At 43.4% G+C, this 22,774-nt stretch overlaps 1 protein-coding gene across 9 annotated transcripts in view; it reads right to left on the bottom strand.

The window, feature by feature from the left end:
- Positions 1-21,142, bottom strand: part of CLASP1 (cytoplasmic linker associated protein 1) — a 165,723-nt gene extending 144,581 nt beyond the window's left edge. For all 9 annotated transcript variants that reach the window (XM_074145941.1, XM_074145943.1, XM_074145948.1 and 6 more), the window contains exon 1: positions 20,948-21,142. In XM_074145941.1, the coding sequence (XP_074002042.1) occupies positions 20,948-21,142 (195 nt within the window). The remainder of the gene's footprint in view (positions 1-20,947) is intronic.
- Positions 21,143-22,774: the final 1,632 nt, after the last annotated feature.

Genomic DNA, 22,774 nt, shown 5'->3' with positions numbered 1-22,774 from the left:
TTAAATAATCCAAGATAGTGGAAACTTTATTTTGCAAGACAGATGAATTCAGTTGCATTATTTTTCCAGAAAATTCTTCTTGATCACTAGATAATTAGGACTAGAAGTCAGGATATGGCAGCATCAACATCTCCCTTTTATCCTTTGTCCCCAGCAAGAAACACAAGGTCCCAGGTAAAATACCCATGGAAACCAATCTCACTCCCTGCTCCTCAGAGCTTAGTCTGAAATCCCTTCTTAGGAGGGTTTGAGAAGGGATATAATACTAATCAACACCAGCACTGATTTTATTGTTCCTTTCCCCTGTGCACACAGGCAAATAGCACCCTTCCAGCCAACACTGTCTCTGCAAGGAGACAAAGAAATTTTGTTTCTACTTTACGGAGGAAACTAACTGTGCACTTCCAGCTGACTCTGGGCACCACAAAACAGACTTGCAGCAGAGCCAGGATGATGCTCCCAGGTTTGCCTCCCAAGCACTTCGTCAGGTCTCCATTCCCCACACAGGAGATGCGGGTCTGAACCGTCTCTCCCCAGCGCTCCTGCCGACAGCAACAGGCAAACACACTAATTCTGGGAGGGGGTCAAACAGGATCATCAGAAAAGATCTTGATTCAGCCCTCTGGGGTGGGGAATCCATGACTCAGCCCACATAAAAGTGACTTCTAGAAGGAAGCTGTTACAACATAACCACTAGCTCATTTTTGCTATGAACTATGTCCTGCCTAAAGAGCCCGGAGTGAATGATTTCAGCACTGTGTCCACCCACTAAAAGCTTGAAGGTCAGTTCAAGTGGATCCAACACTTGCACCTCCCATGGGGGTCCTATCACAACAGCGCCTCCCACACCTTCAGCTTTCTGGTTAAGTCTAAGGAAAGGCAGGTTTATGTGACAAAGGTCTCACAGAAGAGCCTGGTGGTAATTAGCCGTCAGACCATGGCTGGAGGATTTTGAACTTCAAACTCCCTGGACACAGCTGCGCCCACAACCATGATAAGGAAAGAGCAAGCCCAGCATGGGCCACTCTCAGGAGAGAGCTGAAAGACATGCTGCAGCTCTCCTGCCCCACCAAGTTAGAGCAGAAGAGCACAAGTCAAACCAGTTTTCTGCTCCCCTAATTGCAGTTCAGGAACTTCTTTTGGGGCAGGCCTAAAAGTCATCATTTGCTTCTTTCAAGCTCTCGCTATATTCATTTGGCCTCTCTCAATATAGCAGCATGCTGCAGTTCAGCCTCAGTGCACATGGAAGGCATACTCTTCCTCAGGCTGCAAAGCTAACCAGGAATACCAAACAAGTAGCTCCACCAAGGAATGGATATGAAAGACTATGACGTCTAAATGGACACGGTCACAAACCAAAGCCAAAGTACCGTTGACACCACCAGTCACTTCTGCCATGTATCTCAGATGACTGTAAGACACTTTATAGGCATAATGACCACCAAGGGAAACTATAGCCCAGCTGACTTGTCCAGGATACTTCAGCTGCAGCCAAGACAACAAGCCTCAAAGACCATTTCATTTCTCTACTGTTGGCTTCCAGGCTGCACGTGCAAGAAGTTCACCCAGAGGAGACCGACTTGAGCCCTCTGTCTCCACGGACAAAATTCTCTGTGCACACAGATCAATCCTACCATCTTCTACTGATCCCCTCCCCAGAAATGCTTTTAATTCATATCATCGCATTCTTGATCGCAGCATAAGTTCCTACCCAGGGTGACAAATCAACATTGTGACCCACTTGTCTGCCACAGCACGAAAGCTTCACAACACTGTCTCCTTGGTATGACTGTAGCTGCACTCACCCCATCTGCCAGCGTGCTCTTTTCCCTGCCACATGCTGTGCCTTTCTACAGATTACAAAAAGTATCTCTGCCCACGACAATGCCTTTAAAGCTTCATCCCACATCTTCCCCCCACACACACCTCCTCTTTGTTAATGACAGCACTACAGAACTGGAGCTGGAAAGCAGAACAGTGAGCGTAAAACGGCTAAAGATTCCTTCAGGAGGTCTTCATTAAATAATGAAGATGTTACGCCTCCAAGGGCACATGATCACTCAAAGGGAGGCATAAGCAAAGCCTCTGCACAGATCTATCTACAGGCTAGTGAGGTGGTTCTTCTCTACCCTTCAATTACTTATCACCTTCCTGGGATGAAAAGAGCGGTGTGCCCTTATCCCGGAATCACGCCAAATCTAGCAATTAGAGGATGCCTTAGCACAGACAAAGCCCTGCCAATACACTGCAGAACAAAGCACAAACTACTAACCTCATTTGGCAGACAAGTAAACGGTTGGAGTGGAAACTACATTGAAGAGATTTTGCTAGCATGGACTTGAACAAGGGTGGTGATCAACTTTTCCCAGATCCTCCAGGAGAAGGATAAAGAGAAATCCTCTTAGATTAGCTAGAAAGGAAATTAAGCATGAAGAGCAGGGGGGCACTGGAACAGACTCATTCAGGAGGCTGTGAAATCTTCAAAGGATGTATTCTAAGCTTAAGTTGGATAAATGTCTGACAGAAGACATCTGGGTACATTTGGTCATCTTCTGTGAAGAAGAAACTGGATTTGACTATTTCCTGAAGTTCATTATATTACGATGCCTACAAAGCCTCAAAGCTTCCTCCTTGCCATTATAAAAACAGTATCAGCAAAATAAGTTATGTTACTAGTTGGTAAACATCCTTTGTGAACAATAGAAGGCAAGCTGACAATACACTCCTAATAGCAATTCACTGTAGACAAATCACACTGGCAAATACAAGTTACTCCCCAGGGTAAGGTTGACACCGTGGTTAACAAAGCTTTCCAATACGGGCTTAACTCAAGAGTAATGTACAACCACGAAGTATATAAAGTCTACGGTGAACCTTAGATTCCCTCTCCTATCTCTGAAACCCAACCATATCCATCCCTTCTTTCCCTGCGGGATCCTTAACTAACTCTACACCAATGACCCCAACTTAAACACAAACATAATTTTCTCCTTGACAAAACTTATTTTGGGCCCAGCTTTGAGCAGTATGAAGCATGCACATCATGAGATTTCTTGGAAGAACTAACTAGGGAAGCGCTTGCTCACAGAGAACATGAAAGAGCTTCCTCCTTGCTGCAAGCAAGATGCAAGGAGGCATTTGGATTCTATCATGCTGAGCTGCTCCAAGACCAAATAAAACTCCCCATACTTGTGACATTCATTATTCAACAGCAAACAATAGGTCTTCATAAACTTCTGGCTATTCAGAACAGCTTTCCAATCAAGCACGCTATTTTCCCAAAAGAACAGAAGAGACACTTAGGAGGAGGGAAAGACATTATACACTTGGACACTGTATATGGTCAGTCAGTGGCAGCGCTGCCAGCTGAACTTGGGCCTGTAACAGCCCAGTTCCTGCATGTAGCACGAGCCTTGTATCTCTACTGACTCAGTCTATGACTTTCCCAACCTATGCTCCCAGGCCTTGCAAACAGACTCACAGATGAACAAAATGGGCAAGAAACTTCCAAGCGGGCCGTTCTGCACTGCTGCTGGAACCATCTCCCTTGTTTCCTCTAATGCAGGGCACAACCTCCTACAGGAAGGGGCTGTGTCACCTTTGTGCCTGCAAACACCGCAAGCAGGACAGAAGCAACACACTTTGCTGGTGTGTGCAAGGTATCTAAAATGTCATCTCATGAGCCACCCTGCAAATAGGCTGGACACAAAAAAAATTCTGCCTGCCTACACAGAAAAGCTTGATTGTGGTGCAGAACTGTGGTTTTCAAACCTGGATTTTGTCATTATCACCTCTGTTTCACAGCCTCAGCAACCGAAGGAGGGAGAAGGGTTTGCTGCAACCTAAGAGTCAACAGCAGGCTCTTCAGTATTAACTCCTCTTCGCTGTCACTCTCATTCACATGAAATAAAATCCACACAGCTCCTTCACAGGCCAGACTGGGAGTGGTACTAGGTGGCTAACAGGGATCTGCAAGAGAAGTTTTCTTCCTTCAAACCTCTAGACTATGCAGTATGTTCAGGAAGGGGGAAATGGCAAGGCTCTGCCCTCCAGTCATTTCCCAAGAGCCCAAAATACTGGAGGCATAATTGCAATTAAATGCTGCTAAGGCCACCAGCTCAGCAGCAACTAAGCCCTTCCTGTGGTTCCTCAGTGAATTCACTGTGATGGATTTAGGAACTGGGTGAACAGACCAGACCCAGCAGCTGAATCCTACCAATACACTTCTCCCTTCTTTAAATACCCTCCTTGAGACCTGGGGGAAGAAGGCATCATTAACCTGGAGAAGGATCTGCATGTGGCATTAGGTAGAGCACCTGCATATACAAGCAAGAGAGAAAACACCTTTTCCCCTGGAGCTAACCCCTGCAAAGGCACCTGCTTTCCCAGCAAACCTTTACACCAGCAGAAACCCAGTTCCCACTCAGTTGCTCACAGTTCAGCAATCCAGACAGATGGTCTCTAACTTGTAATTGTAATTACACACACAAAACCCACCTGCAGTAGTTTAATCATGTTCTTACATCTAAAGGGACAAGGCTAGCAAGCAAACCATCCAGCCTCTCCTCCACACAGGGAGGAATCCTCAACAGGAATTTGTGGAGCAGCCTCCATTCTTTTGGGAGTGACTTACAGCTTCATAGAAACATAAGGCAGAAAATAAAGAGTGTGAGAAATAACCAGGGATTTCCTCTCCACTACATCACCTTGCCTGCCAGCCTGCTTCAGACAGAGGAGGGCTCCCTCCCACCATGTCTGGTACAAGTGTTCTCCTAACACTGGTTCTGTACCTCTCCTTCCAAAGGGAAGTGACAATACTGCACACCGGGCTCTTGTGCTCAGTCACATCATAGCAGGCCAAGGAAGCTCCAAACCAGCCTGGTAAGTGAAGGCTTTGGGCTGCCAGAGCTGTGGTGGGCAGACTGCAGGGGGAGCGACAGCAACATGCCCCAGGAGCCAAGCTACCTAATGCAACTGCTGCTAAAGCAAACAGGGGAGAAGAAAGAAGAGCTTCTCCACATGAAGTAGAAGACAGTGAAAAAGAACATCTCTACTACTGGTTCGGCAAATATTCTTGTATGTTCAGCACAGTTTCTTTTCCATTCAGAGAGCAGAAGGGAGGCAGGGTACACTGCAAATAACCTGCACCACTTTCTATCCAAGTCCCGCAAGGTCTGATTTCTGTAGCTCCAGAAGTATCAAGTGGGCAAGGAAATTTATAAAGTCAAGTCAAAGGAAGCAGGAGAGAGTCATAAGTCTTACCTCCTGTCTAGCCTTGGGTTTTGGTTTTTTAAGTTACAAAAAGAGTGTGTTACTGCTAACACAGTTTGGAGAACTGCTAACGGTTTGGAGAATCTGAGAGTAAAGGACTGTTCCAGCTACCAGTATGAATGACACCAAGCTTCTGCTTTTAAGGGGAGGAAGGACATCAGGCAGGGATGCACAGCCATCAGGACCAGCGCAACTGAAATGGGGACACAGCTCAGCAGGGCCTACCCTCAGCACAGCCAGGAGGTAAGAGGCATCAGGGAGGAAAGCCATTCTCCCACTCCCCTTTTGGAAGCTCCGCTCAATGCGCTGAGCTTCCAGACCTGCTACACACTTCACTGGTGACCCAGTGACTAGTTCAGAGGCCAAATAGCACTAAAATTCACTAGCCTGTTGCCAAATTTTCCCTGCAGGATTGCCTTCTTTATCTGTGAACTAGGAACTAAATACAGCTTCTGCATTAATGCCTGGTGACTAAAGAACACAACATCAATATTTAAAGTAATCCAATTCCCTTGACAGAAAGCAACACATTTGTGCCAAGTTTATTGTTCAAGCAGGTAAAAGCCGCATGCTTCAATTATGGGCTTAGCCATTATGTTGGTCTGAAAAATAATTCCAGATCCTTTTGCATGAAAAGCGCTGCAGAATTTAAAGATTTTATATTAATCTCAGCCTTCCAAAAACATTTTATTTCCTTTTGATCTAGCATCAAAGACTTTCAGGATATGTGTATCATTAACTATGCCAATCAGAAGAGCAGTGAATCTCCAAATCAACTATTTACAGTATACTTAGGGAAAAACATGCATTAAATATTTTTAAAGTCACACCTTTCAAGATCAGGGGAGAAACAGGGGGTTCCTCCTAACAAGCAGGACTTCCAGGAAGTTTTATACACAATTTAGTTCTAAAGAAGGCTTTGCATACCAGACACCAAATAGCATTATCTGCATTGACAGAGTCCATTAAATGCTCCAACCCAAATACTCTAGACAAATACAGCCCCTACTGAAGACACTACACAAGACATGAGGCCATCACCACAGTCCAAGACCCACCAGTTTTCTTTTATGTAGAAGACTACATAAAGACTGACATGCGAGGCTCAACGGTCCGTAGTGCAGACAGATCACTTATTGCTCATTACTAATAAAAGAGCATCAAAAAAAAGGAGACAGAGAGCTCCCCTGGAACAGAACATCTATCTCCCCCGACTCTCCCCTTGCAGACTCCTGGTGCATGTGCACAAACTTGCTTTCAGCAGAAAGTTGGAGCCCACTGCATTAAGGAGAAAATTAGTTGTGCAAGTCAAATGAAGAGCCTATGCTTCTTTTCAAGTTTCCTTTTCATCTTTTGATGCCAGATAAAAGGAAAAAATAAGATCCATCTCACAGGTATGCAACTGTTTCCAAAATAAGCACTGAACAGCAGAGATTCAAAACAGACAGGTACAAAGATGAAAACAATACCCATATGCAGCTTAAGGGTGTCATCCACAAACACTGAACCTGTCAGCAACAAAGAGAAGATGGCTGCATGGCAAAGGACCCCTCCAGCCTTAATTTGGGTTCAATCCTTATCTCCCCCCCTGCCAAGCCTCACCCCTCAATTCAGAGGAACAGGATGCACCTCAAATTCTTTTAAGAATCTGGACCCTAATGCAAGACCAGGGACAGCCAAGAATCCGCTGATGGGCTCTTCCATACACCTCATTCTCAGCTCTTTTATTTGCTACAGAACAGTACCCCTTTCAAATAGGAGGGCACAACCCCCATGACTGATCACCCAGCAACGACCCAAGCAAATGTCCTGCACAAGGACACCCCCTCATGACTGAAGCCTTAACTCCAAATCACAGCCCAGCCTGTAATGTTGGTTAGTCAGCTGCTCTCCTCAGAGACATTTATACCTATAATGATTCTATTAAAGTCAAATGAGATTCTAAATTTTCTCCAAAATAACCAGGAGCAGGAGACAGTATGTCAAAACAAGCAGTGTCTGGAAGCAGAGGGAACACCCTTCTCACACCACTGATCTGGGAAGGGCAAACGGAACAGCAAGGACAAGAGAAGAAAAAAAAAAACCTGATTGAAAACAGCATTATCTGTCTATCATCAAGCTACATTATTTTAAAGAACATAGCCAGCAAAGACCATGATCTCTTTACCCTATATTACTTGCACCAATAACAGACTTCTAGGGGCAGGAGGGGCTCATTAGGTCTGAGATAATCTGATATCCTATGTAATACAGTTCACAAAATCCCAACCAGGTCCTCCTGCACTGATTATTTTCTGTGAATAAAGCATTTCTTCTGGAACAGCAAGCGTTAGGGCTTAATCTGGTTAAAGATTTTCAAATCAAGTAAAGGATGAAGATCAGAACTAAGAATTCTGACCAACAATTTATTTTTTTGTTACAGATATAACCATTGCATACACCACAGTAAAATGCAGAAAGACACAAGCATTTTTCTCATTTGCCTGCCACCCCCAGATTCACATGCAATAATTTTCAAGTTCCGGAAGTGTACAGGCACCTACATACTTTCTAGTAAGGATGTGGATCTCTAGAGAGCAAAGTTAAGCCCATAGGCAAGAGCCTCACTTCCTTCAAGTTATCTTTTATAGCTCCCTAAACAGTAATCTGAGTTCTACATAGCCCAGAGATCACAGGTGGGAAACTGGTGCGCTCCAGCCAGACAACCAGGGAGCTTGGGTTGCTTTAATATCAACTCCTGTAGCGGTACAAAAAGCCAGTAATGGCCCAAGAATTTTTTCCATAATCTATTGTGTAAAAAGCTTTGTACAAAACAGCATCTTTCAAAGATGCTGCATTCACACAATGCCACAGTTAACTGCTATAGAAGCCAAAAATTGATACAAATTCACATTTAATTGACTGTAAGAAACTAGCATGTCAAGAGAACCAACATGTTTTTACTTTAAAACCACCAAAACTATCACATGGAAATAGAGATTCCAAAGCAGGAAAATCGTAAGTTTCAATCACATACTCTGACTTCTGTAGCAGAAGAGTAAACAAGATTAGTTACCATTCCAATTACCTATTATTAAACATTAGACTCAAAGGAACATCTCCCAGGAAAAAAAAAAAATCCGTAAGAAACAAAATTAAAATGTAAATTAATCCTTATTAACATGCACACAAGTTAACACAGGCATAGATGTTATTACAAGCATTTCAAGAGTTAAAACTAAAAAAAGAGATCTTTCCAACACTAGCTGTGGTGTTCATCCAAAACTACATCCCATCTCCAGGGAGCCTGCACATGGGCACGCTTTAAGCAGCACATTGCAGCAGGTGGGGTCAATTTAAGTTTGCCTGACTTTAATGGCAGCAGGATCTGGCTGTTAATTAAGTACCAGATTTCCCATTGTCCCAACCCTACCACACCTTTCCTGATTAAAATAAGCAGCTTTTAGAGCATTTTTGTTTTAGTTGCTGCTCAGCCAAGTTTGGCTGCAGAGCTGTTTTCTGGCATGCATTCCCTTATCACAACTGCTGCTCTCACTTATCAAAAGTGCCCTTCTGATCCCCAGAAAGCGACCCCCAATGACACATTTAATTTCCATCCTCCAGCTTGAAGATGCCAGTCACCCACAACTGCTGATAACCACGATGTAAACAGAAGGAAGATTAACAGGCTCAAGTCATCTCCTTGACCTCCCTGAAGTTTTTCCTGGCTCACCTCCCACTCTGATGAACACCATCTCATCAAAGCCCTGCCCTCAGCATCTTCTCTTTGCCTGTGCTTACCTCAATCCAATTAAGACGCACACCAGAACCTGTCCTCCTGCTCTGTTCCTCTCAGTTGATTGCCACATGACAGTCACCACTGGACACCTCCCCACAGGGAAAGCAGTCTCTCACCCTCATCTTTCCTCAGATCAGCAGGTCCCTTCTCCTCCAAGCTCCTGGCTCATACACACCTGCTCAGAGGCCTTTATCGAGACCTTCTGAACTGCCAGCATTACCCCATCTGCACAACTAGTTATTTGCGACATGGCCACTTACACAGCTTCCCATGCATAAATATATCCAAAGCACAGCCTTTGCTCAGCAGTGTCCGAGGGCTGCAGCTGCACCAAATGAGCCCCTTTGGCCAGGAGCATGAAAACAGCAGGACTACCCCAGCCACCCCCTCGTGACTAATCCAACAGAATTATATTGATGTTGGACCAACCATCTTGGGATCATCATAAAACACAATCCTGCAAAACAACTGTGATAAATTTGGATTCTAGCTAAAACCAGAAAACGTGTAACACGTGGAAATCCGGAGTACCCACACAGAGTATCTAGGGCATATTCCAGCAATTCACCCTGGCTTTCCTCTCTAAATCAACTTTCCCTTCATCTCATTTCCCCCCTTTATATAAGCCGAAAGGACTGGTGAACCCATGAGACCCACATGACCTAGGTGACTTCACTACTGTCATGAGAAATCTGCTTTTCACGGACAAAAAAAGTCAGCAAACCACCCCTCACACGCCTTAGTTTTGTATCAGAGCTACCACCTAGAAAAGTAACCAACTCTTGTTCTTAAGTGTTTGTCCAGCTACAGCACAGTTTTCTGCTACGATTCCCATGCACTACTTTCTCCTGAAAATGGCCACCAGAAAACTCTTTGAAAGTTGCCTGTGAGATAGCCATCAATTTCCATCAGCCCCAGATACCTCAGTGGTAACTAATACTCAATTTAAACTTCCCCCTGCCTAGGAATTTGAAGGGTACTTTTCAAGTTTATTAAGTCTCTAATCTTGCAGTATTTCATGCAGACCTAAAATCCAGCCTTTCCCATTCCATTTTTCCCACCCAGCTTTTCCCATCCCTTTCCCTTTCCCATTCATCCTAACCTAAAAAGTTAACCATCCAGAACCTAAAAGTTCTCACGTGGTTCTCAGTAGCTCACCTTTCTGCTATTACATATCTTTTTCCTTCCAGCTTTCCCAAATATTCCAGCTCTGCCCCATTTATATCACTACTGCTGTAGAGGAAATTGTCTTACCCTCATACCTGGGGCTAGAATGATCCTTTTTACAACCCCATCCTCTCTAGCAGTTCTGCACGTTGGAGCTTTTTCTCTACCTTCAAAGCACAGTCATTTGGCCTGAGATGTCAGCTCCTACCTTCCCATTCATCTGTAGTTCCAGTTCCCACCACACCACCTCTAGGTGCAAGTTTTCAAACAAGAACTACTGCACTTTTTCCAAGCAGGGGGGCATGTGCAGAGAAAAAGCTTCTCATTAATTGTAAACTAGCTTACTAGAACAGGAAATTCCAGAAGGAAACGGATGAAATTGCATGGAGAGAATGAGACCAAAGCAACACAAAGAAAGCAGCAGAGCTCTTTAAAGGCAGCAAGAAAGCTCAGATCTTGATGGGGACTGGAGCCGGTGGAGTCTTTCACAAGAAGACTTATTCACATACTTATTCATAATTCAGCAATGTTATACAGGTAACAACTTTCCAAAGACCTAAAGGGACAGAAGGTAGAAGAGGCAGACAGTAGACTACCAGCAAAAGCCACCTCTTCAGGCCTGGGAGAAAAGCTTTAGCCAGCCACTCAGAAGAAAAACAAAAATTTCAATCTGCAAGAGCAGGTACCTCTTAAAAACTGTGTGCACTTTCAGCTTTCCATAGAATATCCAATCATTGTGAGAAAAACTCCTCCTGGCAGTTCAGCCATGAGCATACAGCAGGACATCAGTGGTAGCCTTCACTCCCCAGGATACAACACTGCAGTGCTCCTCTGTATGTCTTGGACTTAAACACAGTACACAGCTCTTTTTTTAGGGTCTTAAGAAAAGCTAGGAGTGTACACCAGCGTCTGCCCAAAGATCACTCTGTCCACAGCTCTCTAAACAGATTTAAGAACATGTGCAGATATGTTATTTATTGAAGCGCAGTGGGACAAGTAAGTTGATACAACAGGACCGACCCCATCAGTTCCCTCCAAAACTCAGGTACACTTCTTTATTCCAATGTGAAATCTGGAGTTGTTTATATTTATAAAGAAATTACAGAAATTGGGTTCTTAACAGGTCTGGCTCCATCAGACAACTTTGGTGGTGGGTACGCATCAGTAAAAGCCTGTAACATTCAGCTTTAAATAGCATCCCCTTTATTTAAGTTCCCAATAGTCAGACGTTAAGTTCTCCTAAACTGTTAAAAGCAGACATTTGTTCCACGTCACTGCATAAGCAGTGATGCCTCCATTTGCAGTAACACTTCCAATTAGACCCATCATGACTATGTCACTTGATATTAATCAAATGGAGTCACGACAATACAAGGCAAAAATACTGTCTTTTAATGGAATATAGTTCTAACAGACACAAAGAACTAAGACAGTTGGCAGAAAAGAGCTGGTTTCTAACGTACAATTCACAGTAAATGCAGATATTACTCAAACACTGTAATTTCAAAACACACTGGGGAGAAGCAGCTTTGGGTTTTCCGTTTGCTACTACCAAGTTCTCGACCACCAGTAGACGGCCATGAACACTCTTAGCCTGGCAAGGTGGTAACACCAGTGTTAACCTTGCAACACTTCCAGGTCCCCAAAGAGACCCTGCCAGCCTTCCCACTTGGGGGCACGTCCTGCCCATCTGAGCAGAGCCAGCCTCAAGACTGGTATGGCAAGATGGGGCTCTACCACCTAATTTCTTACTGTTTCCACAAACTTCTCTCAAAAGAGAGCTACCTTTGGAGATGAAAAAGCATTACTAAGCATGAAAATTTTCTCTCTCACACTTAATTCAGGGCCCAATCCTACACACTCTTTCCTCTGGCTAAAATCCCAGCCACACTATAAAAAATTATCTTGCTTTCCACGCTCTGATAACTGGGACTCTTTGCTCTCATTCTTGAATACTCAAATGTTGCTTTGTTTTAAAGTTTCGTATTTGGCACAAAAGCAACACCAAACGAGGAACATAGCAGGTTTTGTCTAGTTAAAAAAAAAAAAAAAAAAAAAAAGAGACCTGATCTAGGAGGAAAGTAATGAACAATTTGTGGGAGGTAACATTCACTTGGAGAAAAATCAGAGACTACATGTCTCCAGTGTGTTCCACACCTTCCCTCCTACGTTTAATGATATGGCCATAGAGCAGATGACACACGGGATACAAATACACAAGGTATATACAAACTCACACATAGCACAGTCCGGCCACCAGAAGCCTGGAGCTCTGAGCAAGACAAGCAGCAGGATAAATCCAACTGTGCAGAGCCTCAACCAGATTGTCACCGGTATCTTGGGTGGCTCATCTTAGAGTCAGCTCGCCTATCTTTAAGACAAACCTGAACGGCTACACTGTCAGCACTGACATCCCAAAAGCACTTCTGTGGGCGTCGATTCACGCAGACACTTCTGACACTGGGACACTTGGCACTTATATGCTAATAAATTGTGTTAGAAAACCAAGTAAGAAACAAGTTTTAAGGCCTTGACTGTAAACAATAATACAGTGGAATGGAACCAGAAGAGCACTTGAGGACCCTTCCAACCCAAATTACCCTGTGATCGTATAAACTGATCCTCCTATCATACAGGAATTCTTACCTTTCATTCCCAAAATGCAACTGCTGCCACAGGAGGACTGCCAGAATTACATATCAGAAACAGACAATATTCCTCCACCAGGTAGGATAGTCTAGTGGGCTTGTCCTCCAAAAACTAACATAGCTGCACTTAATACTAAGGACACATTAGGTGGTTAAAAAAAATGTGCCAGGATGAAAGAATCATGTGTCTTTATTACTATAAAACAGGTATTTCTCAGTCTGATTTTTAAAGAAGATAGTTATATTGTTCTTTGTTCATATATTCTTCCCCTTCCCCGTAATTTCCAAATTAAACTGATTTCAACAAACTTCAACCAAATGTGGTAGAGAAAATAGAGATCCCAAAGATATTATAGTAACCAAGTAAAAGAGGTTCCATTAAGCAAAAGACTTCAGCATGAGGAAAACCACAGCATTAGACACCAGAAAATCTACAGAGAAAAAGCCAGAGGAAATGAGGCTTCATAAAACTTCCCCGCTTACAGAGAAGTTAATGATTTAATTAAAACTAGACAAAGTCAAGGGCAACCAGATCCCACTGCCAGTGGGATTGTCACTACGTGATTTTTCATGCTGAAGTTCAAAGAGTAAGACAAGAAAAGCTTTCAAGAAGACTTCAAGGAATAGTCCCACAAAGAAGACATGGAAGAGTGTGTGTACTTCTAGCTGAGAAACTAAGAGGCAGGTAAAGCTGGTGTTGGTGTGAGACCCGAGGGGCTGCTTAATATTTCTTTCAGCATCATGAGAACAAAAGTCATCCACTGAACCATTTAGAGTCTCTTCTCGTATCACCAAGATTTCCAAAAGTCAAGATGCCAGTAAACCCCCCACTGCAACCACCTTCCAGTTCAGGCAACCCTCAGGCAGGAGGTCAGTACATCAGGGAAAGGAAGGATTCTCCCCTACTCACCCTGCTGCCTACTAAATTCAAGGGGAGCTAGATCACACATGCATATGAGCTAATTCTATCTATACAGAGATAACAGGCACATGATCCCCAGGCACAGCAGGAATAGTCTCTGTAAGTCACTGGGATTTCTGAGGACCAAAACCAGTACATTTTTAAAATATTTGTGTTTATTCACAGTGTTAGAGCAGTTTCAGGCACAGTATCATACCTGTTCTGCCATACAAAGGGCTGAAATGAACTTTCCCTATCGCTGTGCATAATCCCGTTATTCTATATTGTATAAAAACTACTCAATCTTCACAAGATCTATCCTAAAACCAAACAGATGCCTTGTCCTTATCTATTCCTCTCCAAGTTTTCCAGTCCCTCAGTGTTCTTGCTGCAGGCAACTTTCATCTCACATCCAGCCTAAATTTACTCACAGGCAGTTTATACCCATTTGTTCTTGCACTAACCTTGCCCTTTAGCTCTAATAGTTCTTTCCCCTCCCTGATGTTCACCCCTCTGATGTATTTATAGACAGCAGTCCTATTCCCTCTCAGCCTTCATACTGTAAACTAAACAAGCAAAACTTTTAATCTCCTCTGGTCAGTGAGGCTCTCCAATCCCCTAAACACCACGCTAGCCCTTCCCCTGCACCTGTTCCAGCTTGAATTCCTTCCTTGCGGACGGGCAACTAGAACTGTACAACACATGCCACAGAAGGGTCCAACAAGGCACTGTACAATAGCATTAGTACACCCTTATCCCCACAGAAATAAATCCCCAATAATCTGTCTTTTCCACTGATGCATCAGCTGTGACCCTCAGCCTGCAGTCAAGTAACAGACCCAAGGTTTCCCAAGAGCTGACGAAAGGTGTTAGACCTCTGAATAAACCCCCAGTGACAAGCACTGAAGTGCTGCAACTGAAACACTACACCAGCATTAAAGGCATAGCTTTATCCTCTCAATTTAGTAACCACAATGGTTCAGTCTGTGGTGTGTTGACCAGACTCTCAGTCCCAGCCGACAGCATGTTTGGCCTTCCCAATGCTGAGGCGGCCACACTACCAAGCACTTATGGGAAAACGTCTCTAAAGAAAAAAATAGCCATAAACAACACTCTTGCCCTGAACCAGTCCCAGCACTAAAATCCTATGGGAATGTAAGATAAATTTGGTCAGAAAGCTAAATCACAGGCTCAAACCTCTACAAGCCAGAAGGATATGCAAGGGATATGTTTACTTTTTAGCTCATTTTTCTTGTCATCTCTCACAATCCGCTACCAGCCACCAAGAAACAGGATACCAAATTAGACCTTGTGTGTGCCACTACAGAAACAAATTTCTCTCTTATTTATTTCAACATTGGATCTCCACTCTTCACACTCTCTTGAGGTCCTATAGGTTCTCACCATTTATATTCAATTTCATAATACCTTGGGAAACAACTGAAAGATACTGTTTGGTACACTCCGGCTCACAAACTTTGTTTGTTTTATGCAACCAGCAGCACATCCACATTGTATATAAAACACTTAAGTATCACTACTCCACTACAGTTCTTCCCACCCCCACTGGAAGAGGACAACCCTTCCTGCTATAACCACTCATTATTACCTTTTAAGAGTTAAGAAAAAGCCATGGGAAAGCTACAATAGTCCATCTTTTCCTGTCCTGAATAAGCAGGACTGAAGTTAGTATTAAATTTGATGTAGTCCAGCTGCTACAGATCTCCTATTCTGCACTGCATCCTCTACTGCACTCTCCACCCTGCTGATACCAAAGAGCTGCACCATAATCCAATCAAATTACCACACAGAGCGGTAAATGTTGGAAAGGCAGTCGCAGCTACTAGAGCTGCAGGAGAAGAAAAAAAAAAAAAAAAAAAGAATGATCAGCTGGACTGGGAATTAACAACATCAACGCCTAGAGGAAATGGATATTCAGAGCCAAAACTGCTCTTTCATAAGTTTAAGGCAGGAAAACCCACGAATTATGAGCATGCCAGCACAGGAGCCTAAAAATCAAAGACGAGGCACACTCTGCAAATGCAGTTCAAGCCCAGTGAGTTGTTAGCCCTTTCTAAAATAGCTCTTCTCCCCACGAGACGAGTCAGAGGCAGCTTTTGCCAAGATACCTTTTGCAATATGGGCATATGCAAGGAATAGACTTTACTCACAAGACCCCTCTTCCTCCATAGTCCATTTCTCGTATCTTTTGGGCATCAAAACTAATTCATTTTTATTAGCAATTACAGCCTCATGGTAAAGAGGTTTCAGGGATGAAACTGCTAAATTAATGTCTATATTACTGATCCTCATGTATCCCTCAGCATCCCAAAACTCACCAGCTAGCAGCAGCTGCTTGGAAACCCTTTACAAGTCTCTTTTTTTCTTCCCCAGATGGTGAAGTCTTTTTTTCCCTTGTGCATTAAATACTCAAACATGCTTACCAAATTATCATATCAACCCATAACCATGCATGATAATTATTTCTTAAATCGGGATTTCTTCCACCGAACTTCAACCAAAATAAACATAGTATAGAGAACAAACGTATGCTTATAGTGAACAACCATTCATCAGCTTAAGTAACTCTAATAGATGCCACTTTAAACTAAGCCTGCACCATCTGTTCTACCCCTCAATTAGAGAAGTCGAAAAAAAATTATTCAATACACAGTTTAAGAAAGCCAGCTAATTTATGTATGTAAGTTTTATTTCTCTTCAGCTCAGTGAAGCATGCTCTTGTAATGCTTGATATGCAGACACAGATCAGAATGGAAGGCTGCTTTCTCTAACACTATTAGGAGTTTTGTCAGGGGAAATAAAATTTCCCTGCAATTTTTCACCATATAAAAAAAATTCTCTGTAACATCTCACCATACATTTTATTTTAAAGAGTATGGTGTCTCTAAGTAACAAAATCAACTAGGAGCTAAATCTGCAGTCCTGCACACATGAATGCAAACAAACCTCAGAACACAGCCGTGCACAGCTCTCACCCTGACAGACAGGGTCTCCCAGCACAGCCAGGAGGCCTTCAAAAGTGGAAGTGTCCTCAGCCACCCAGGTCTGTCAATCATGCCTGTTCCTAACTCCCCTTTCGTGGCCAAAGCCCAGTTCTGTGAGCTGCTGGGCATAGAACCCTACACAAACCAAGCTGCTCTGGGGCAAAGGGATCACCCCATGCAGGGGCAAGATACTCTCTTTGACAAGCAGTGCCAAAAAAATCACTACCTGCCAAGTTTCATCCAGTTCCCTACTGCAAACCTCCACCTAGTTTCACTTCAAACTGGCCTCTCCTACCACTTTGCAACATGAGAAAACATTGAGTAGCAACTCTCTTCAATTTGGTGGACCCTGACCTCCTTGAAGGCTCTTGTCACCTCCAAATCTCTAAACTGAGTTCACTCTTGGGTGCTCCTAGTCAAAAACAAACCAGCAATACCAAGGGCTACTTCCAGCATAAACCTCAGTTCCAACAGCACAGACCGCACATCACAGGGAAGAGAAAGGTGCAAGAGACCTCATCCCCAATGCTAGATGGAGGAGACCGTACCATACTCCCCTGTTGAGGAGAAGCAGGCAAGAGAAGGTGACAGCCAAACACCCTTAGTTCACCTCTATGAATATCAGGCTGGTAGAAAACTACTTTAACATCCTGGACATATTCCTTTATGCCACACCTCAAAATGAAACATCAAGGGCACATCATAGTCTGAGTACTGAGAAAGGCAAAACAGCCACAGATGAGTCAGGAGATCCTGCATACTTAAACATCAGCATTACTAAATACTGCCGCAAGCAGCTCAAAGCGAGATTGTTCACCAAGGAACTACTGATTATTTCAGCTCTCTCCCCTTGCTATAGGACTGTGAAGCTGAAAAGACACGTTGAAGCCCCTGATACTGCTGCGCTGTTTTGCTTCATGTCTCAAGACAGCTCAGTGCAGGCCTTAAGTTATTGCTCAGGGATTCAAAGCTCTGCAAAGTAACGCTCTCTTTTTTGCTTAGCAGGGGAAGAAATGGAGTCTAGCAGAACCACCATCCTGAAACAACAGAGACTGAGCAAACAAAGCACATGAAGAAACGAACAGAGGCAGGGCTCCTCTTTGGTCTGCAGCATCCTCCAATACCATCCCCAGTCCAACCTGGCTAATATACCCCACAACTCCTAGTGCCCATGCAGACACCAGCTGTTTGTTCTAAGTAACTGAGCTCCAGAGTAGAGTAAGAGCTCTCAAAGAGAATTCATCTTTTCACTCTGCACTGTTCTGCTGTCTTCCACCTACCTATAAGGACTGCTGGAAAACACAGGCCAGGCAATGCCTGTTGGGTTCAGTTCAAGCACGCTCCTGCTAAGCACAGATACACAAATGGCCTTACACTGGACTTCAGTGCCTTGCTTCATACAACCACCCTTGTGTTTCCTTGACTTGAAAAGTATCCCGAACTATCCAAGTGCCTTCTGTACCTAAGGAGCTGCCTGTTATGAAGCAGGGGTCAGTGACCAGGTCACAAGGCCATTTGTTTAAAGAGTTCTGACTGCTATCAGAAGTGTGTTAGGTTTGTTTCACACATGATGCTTTTATAGTCTTGGACAGCATCAAGGAAGAGAGAAGCATCTCTTCCCCCTCCACCATTGCTTTTTTTGCTGCATCACTTGAAAGAGAAGATTGTATTGTCTCCAATCCTAGTGTTGAGGTCAAGAACTTCACAAAATAGCGTCAGGTTAAAATAGAAACAATGTACAAAAACCACCAAAGCCTAAAAATGCCAATGACTGTCATGACTTGGATAGCTCAAACTTGCCAATGAGGGAGACAGCTTGAGCTCTCCCTCTAAATGCATAGTAATTTCACCATCAATTGAGGCTTCTTTTAATCTGGACTGAACTAGATTGCCTCAGAGATTTCACTTCTGTTTGGTTCACTGATGTTTCCCCAGTGATAACACATAAACGCAAGTGTTTAGTTAGAAGAGTCCTAGACAGGCAGGAGCCATGAATCAACTGGATGCTCTCCTGAGATAATGGGTCTGTTTTCCAAATCCAGTCTAAGTCTGAGAGCACACGTTTTATCTCTGAAGTGACAGGAAATTTCAGATCACGCAGATGATCTCAATCTTCATTTTAAGCTGATACTTTTTCAAATGAAGAGAGTGAGGTGAACAGAGAAAAAGACTGCAAATATAATGGCTTTTTCAACCGTGACCAAACAACTGCAATTTAGCTCTCCAGATGGCTATTCTAGGGCAGCGATGCTTGGCCTTTCACTCCCAGGGTTGTTACAGTTCATGGATTAGTGTATCAGATGACACTAGCTACCCCCTTCTCCCACACAGAGCTGAGCTTCTGAACCCCCACACCACAAGCAGTCAGGAAGAAAGGCAACAGTAACACAGATGTAGGCACTAAAAGGAAGAGATTGGAATATGACGATGCACTAACCCTTGGTTGGATCCTGAAGCAGACCTCACTGCATCACTAACCTGCAGATAGTTGGCTTACCCCACTCAAAGGTTTCACATCCTCTATTATACTCATTCATTGAGAAACACCCTCCAGACATCCGAGACATGCCGCTGTTATGCTTACTAAAACTTATTAAATACAGCAAATGCTATCTATAGAACACACACATTAATGAACAGTCAGCTCAGCAGCATGAGTTCTGGAATGGAGTCACTGCAGTACAGAAGTGCCACCAGTTTGTTATTGGAGAATGAACATTTTAAGTGTGTAGTTTAGCAGACAAAAGACTGGGAAGGGGGGTGGAAGACACACAGAACAAGTTATTCTTAAAGAAATTCTGCAAGCTAAGTGTGATGCTGGAAGTGCAAAGTATTGGATAGCTCTGCCATCCACATCCCTTCACAAAACCCATGCACGTTTTGTAACAATTTCAAGTTTACTGGGTTACCTTTCCACTGAGAAACATGGAAGTCTAAGAGAAATACAGTTAACAATAAAAGAGGGAATAAGAACATGCAATGCTCTCAGAAAAAAATATATGTACACTACTTGCTAATGACAGCAAACTAAGATTTCTTCATGTGCTCAGCCAGAATGGATCCCTTATTGAGACTGTATTGGCCTTGGAGGTTTGTTGCTTTGGTTGGGGTTATTTTTGTTCCTACACACCAAACAGCTTCTACCACAGCTGCTTATTGACAGAAGTGAAGAGAGAAAAAATGCAGTTGTGCTGAACACATTGACCAATACACTGCAAACTCACAATCACTTCTCAATCAAAACTTCTGTTAAAAATAGTCTAAATTGATCTGAGGATATTCATCCCCAGAGCACTTGCAACCTATACAGCTAGTGTCTCCTTCACTTCCACAGGAAAGAACTCCAGTACAACTCTCGTTAACTGGCTTCAGGCTCAGCTCTCTCTAAGAACTTTAGGTCTCAGATTTTTCTGGACTTATCAGAAAGGAACACTGTCTCCTATTATACCCCATACAACAGCTTAAGTACCCTATACTTGTCAGAGTGCCTTGTGAAGGGACCGTGACAGGAGTTTTCCAAGCCACAGCTGAGAACCCCTCCCCACTCCACAGAAGATGGGAATGGCAGGACTTCTTCACTAAGACCTGGAGGAAGATGAAGCAACTTGATGGGGATAATGAGATAGTGGAGTTCCATGTCCTACCAATTCACTGCAACACTGTCAAATTCAACAGAACTCATGTACGTAAACGCACCACCTTTCCTGAGCTAAGTGCAGCAGATCAATTGTACTTAAATGCCCACAGAAAATGGGGGGAAAAAAAGCCTAGCAAGATTTAATGACAGTGAAAAATACTGCTGTTTATATATGCTTTTTACAGTTTTATAAACTGTTTCAATACTGCAGGAAATCAACAACATTGCTGACTACTGGAATGATCAAAGTGTGCCACCAGCTAACAAGATACACAAAGAAACCAGGATATCACGAAGTATGAACACCAGATGTAAATCCATGTATTAAAACCCCATTTACTGAATTCTTACTGCCTTTTGTCCTCAATATCGTATTAGCTATCAACTACGAAGAAACGGGTCAAGAATGGTTGATTCAGCGTAATTATCAGCTTACAGAACAGTATATTAGAAAGTCTACAATACAACTTCCAGTTAGATCAAGTAGCACTTGGAATGTGATTACAGTCAGAAGTTTCAATGTCATCTGACAAATCTTACCTTATAATTGCTGGAATTTACCCAAGAAGTGGCCAGTCCATCAACCATTTTATCCAGCATAGTCTGATCATGTTCAAGATCAGTTGACTTCTGTTTATCTGAGAAGTAGTCTATCAATTCCTGGCCAACCTGAAGTCTCTTTCCAACATCCTTCTGCAGCACCTGCGCTAAGCAGTACTCCATACTGGGCTCCATAGTGTCTTAGAAATACAGCACCAGCAAGAAAGCTAGAGGGCAGCAGGTCCGAAAAATCCCTCTATAAACGTACGCAGGAGGTTGCCTCTTTGTTCGATGAAGGTTACTGAGGGTCTGGGTTTCAAAGATGCAATTCTGAGAATGGCAACAATGCACCATGTGTGTGTGAACAGCAGCTGGCAGGATATTAAAAGTCCAATTTAAATAACTAGTAATAGACGAAGCAACGAGCTGTGCTGTACTGTTGAGTCTGCAATAATTCCCAATTCAGCAGTCCATTCTGAAAGAAATGAAAAAGAACAGTATTATAGGTTAAATTAAGACGGGAGAAAAAAAAAAGAGACTGAAAGCATGTCACAAAATAGGTTATTCATATACAGCTGTGAAGCTGTGATAAGCTGGATATGTGCAGCATTGTTCTATTTTAAGGAATCAGACAAGGTAGGTCAGGACAAAAACCTTTGGTTATTCTTTACAACAGCAGTTACCCATCAGTTCCCTAGAAGCTTTAGTGACAGCAAATCTGGGGCTTAAGTAAGAGCTGATTAGTAATCAATATTATTGCAACCACCACCGTCACCATCCACCCACAAAGGTAGAGACAAAATCCTTAGGCAGGTCACCAGGAAAACACATCTGCTTTAAGAAGTGAAAGCAGGAAGAGGTCTGGATCCTGTTTTGACTGCTGGCCTTCAGCAATCAATGCCATAAGCTGGCCAGCAAGGTACAGCACTAACACTGGGCTCCAGGAATGTAAAACAAGCAGTTTTCAAAAACTAGGTGTTCAAGCTGTTTCTAGGCTGAATCCTGTCACATCCCAACTACATATACCCAGGAAACAGCACCGGCCTAGTGCAATAACATAAACGCAGTTCAATCAACAGTGCCTGTGGTGTCATGAGAGCCAAGGCCACATAAAGGCCGGGCCAAACTTTGCTGCCACTCAGAGGCACAGGATCATCCATGAAGTAAGCTTTTGGCTTGTGTGTAAAAAAATTGGCTACGTCTGGGCTTTGGTTATGTTCCCCAACCCTAGAAACTATCCCGTCCACAGGAGAAAGGGACTCAGCTGCAGCTTTTTTTTTTTATTTGTCCCTCCATCTTCAGCCAAATGAATCCCTCCAAGCAGCCAGGGAACAGACCCCAGGCCTGTCCTCTACCCTCCCACAGACCAGGGCTCCCAGCATCACCATACTGCTTCCTGAAGCACTCCCTCTCACAGGTTAGCTATTTTAGGAGGGTGTGATAAAAATCCAGAGTGTCTTTTTGTTTCCTGTCTAATAATATCTGAAGCTAGAAATCTGCCCTACTTTTTCCGCCAGCGTAAGGAAAGCAGGTCAAGCTCAGAGCAAGGGAAGAAGCTGTGGAGCAGACACCTGGTTTAATAAACAACTGGAAGGAAGCTGGAGGCACAAGTTCACTAATTGGAAGCACTGGGGCAGCAAATCTAAGTACCTTCTGTTTGAGCAAATAAAGTCTTCACAAAAGTCTTAATAAAGCAAAGCGGATCTGGCAGCAGATGACAACAAGAACCCTACCCTGGAAACAAAAGCACACCTCACACAGCAGACAATTTCAGTTCATTATCTCACCTCCATCCTCCTTGGCCAGACTTACAAACTGCCACATCTT

Source organism: Numenius arquata, chromosome 3, assembly GCF_964106895.1.
Source record: "Numenius arquata chromosome 3, bNumArq3.hap1.1, whole genome shotgun sequence".
NCBI classification, from domain to species: Eukaryota; Metazoa; Chordata; class Aves; order Charadriiformes; family Scolopacidae; genus Numenius; species Numenius arquata.
This window is presented reverse-complemented; position numbering and strand designations above follow the sequence as displayed.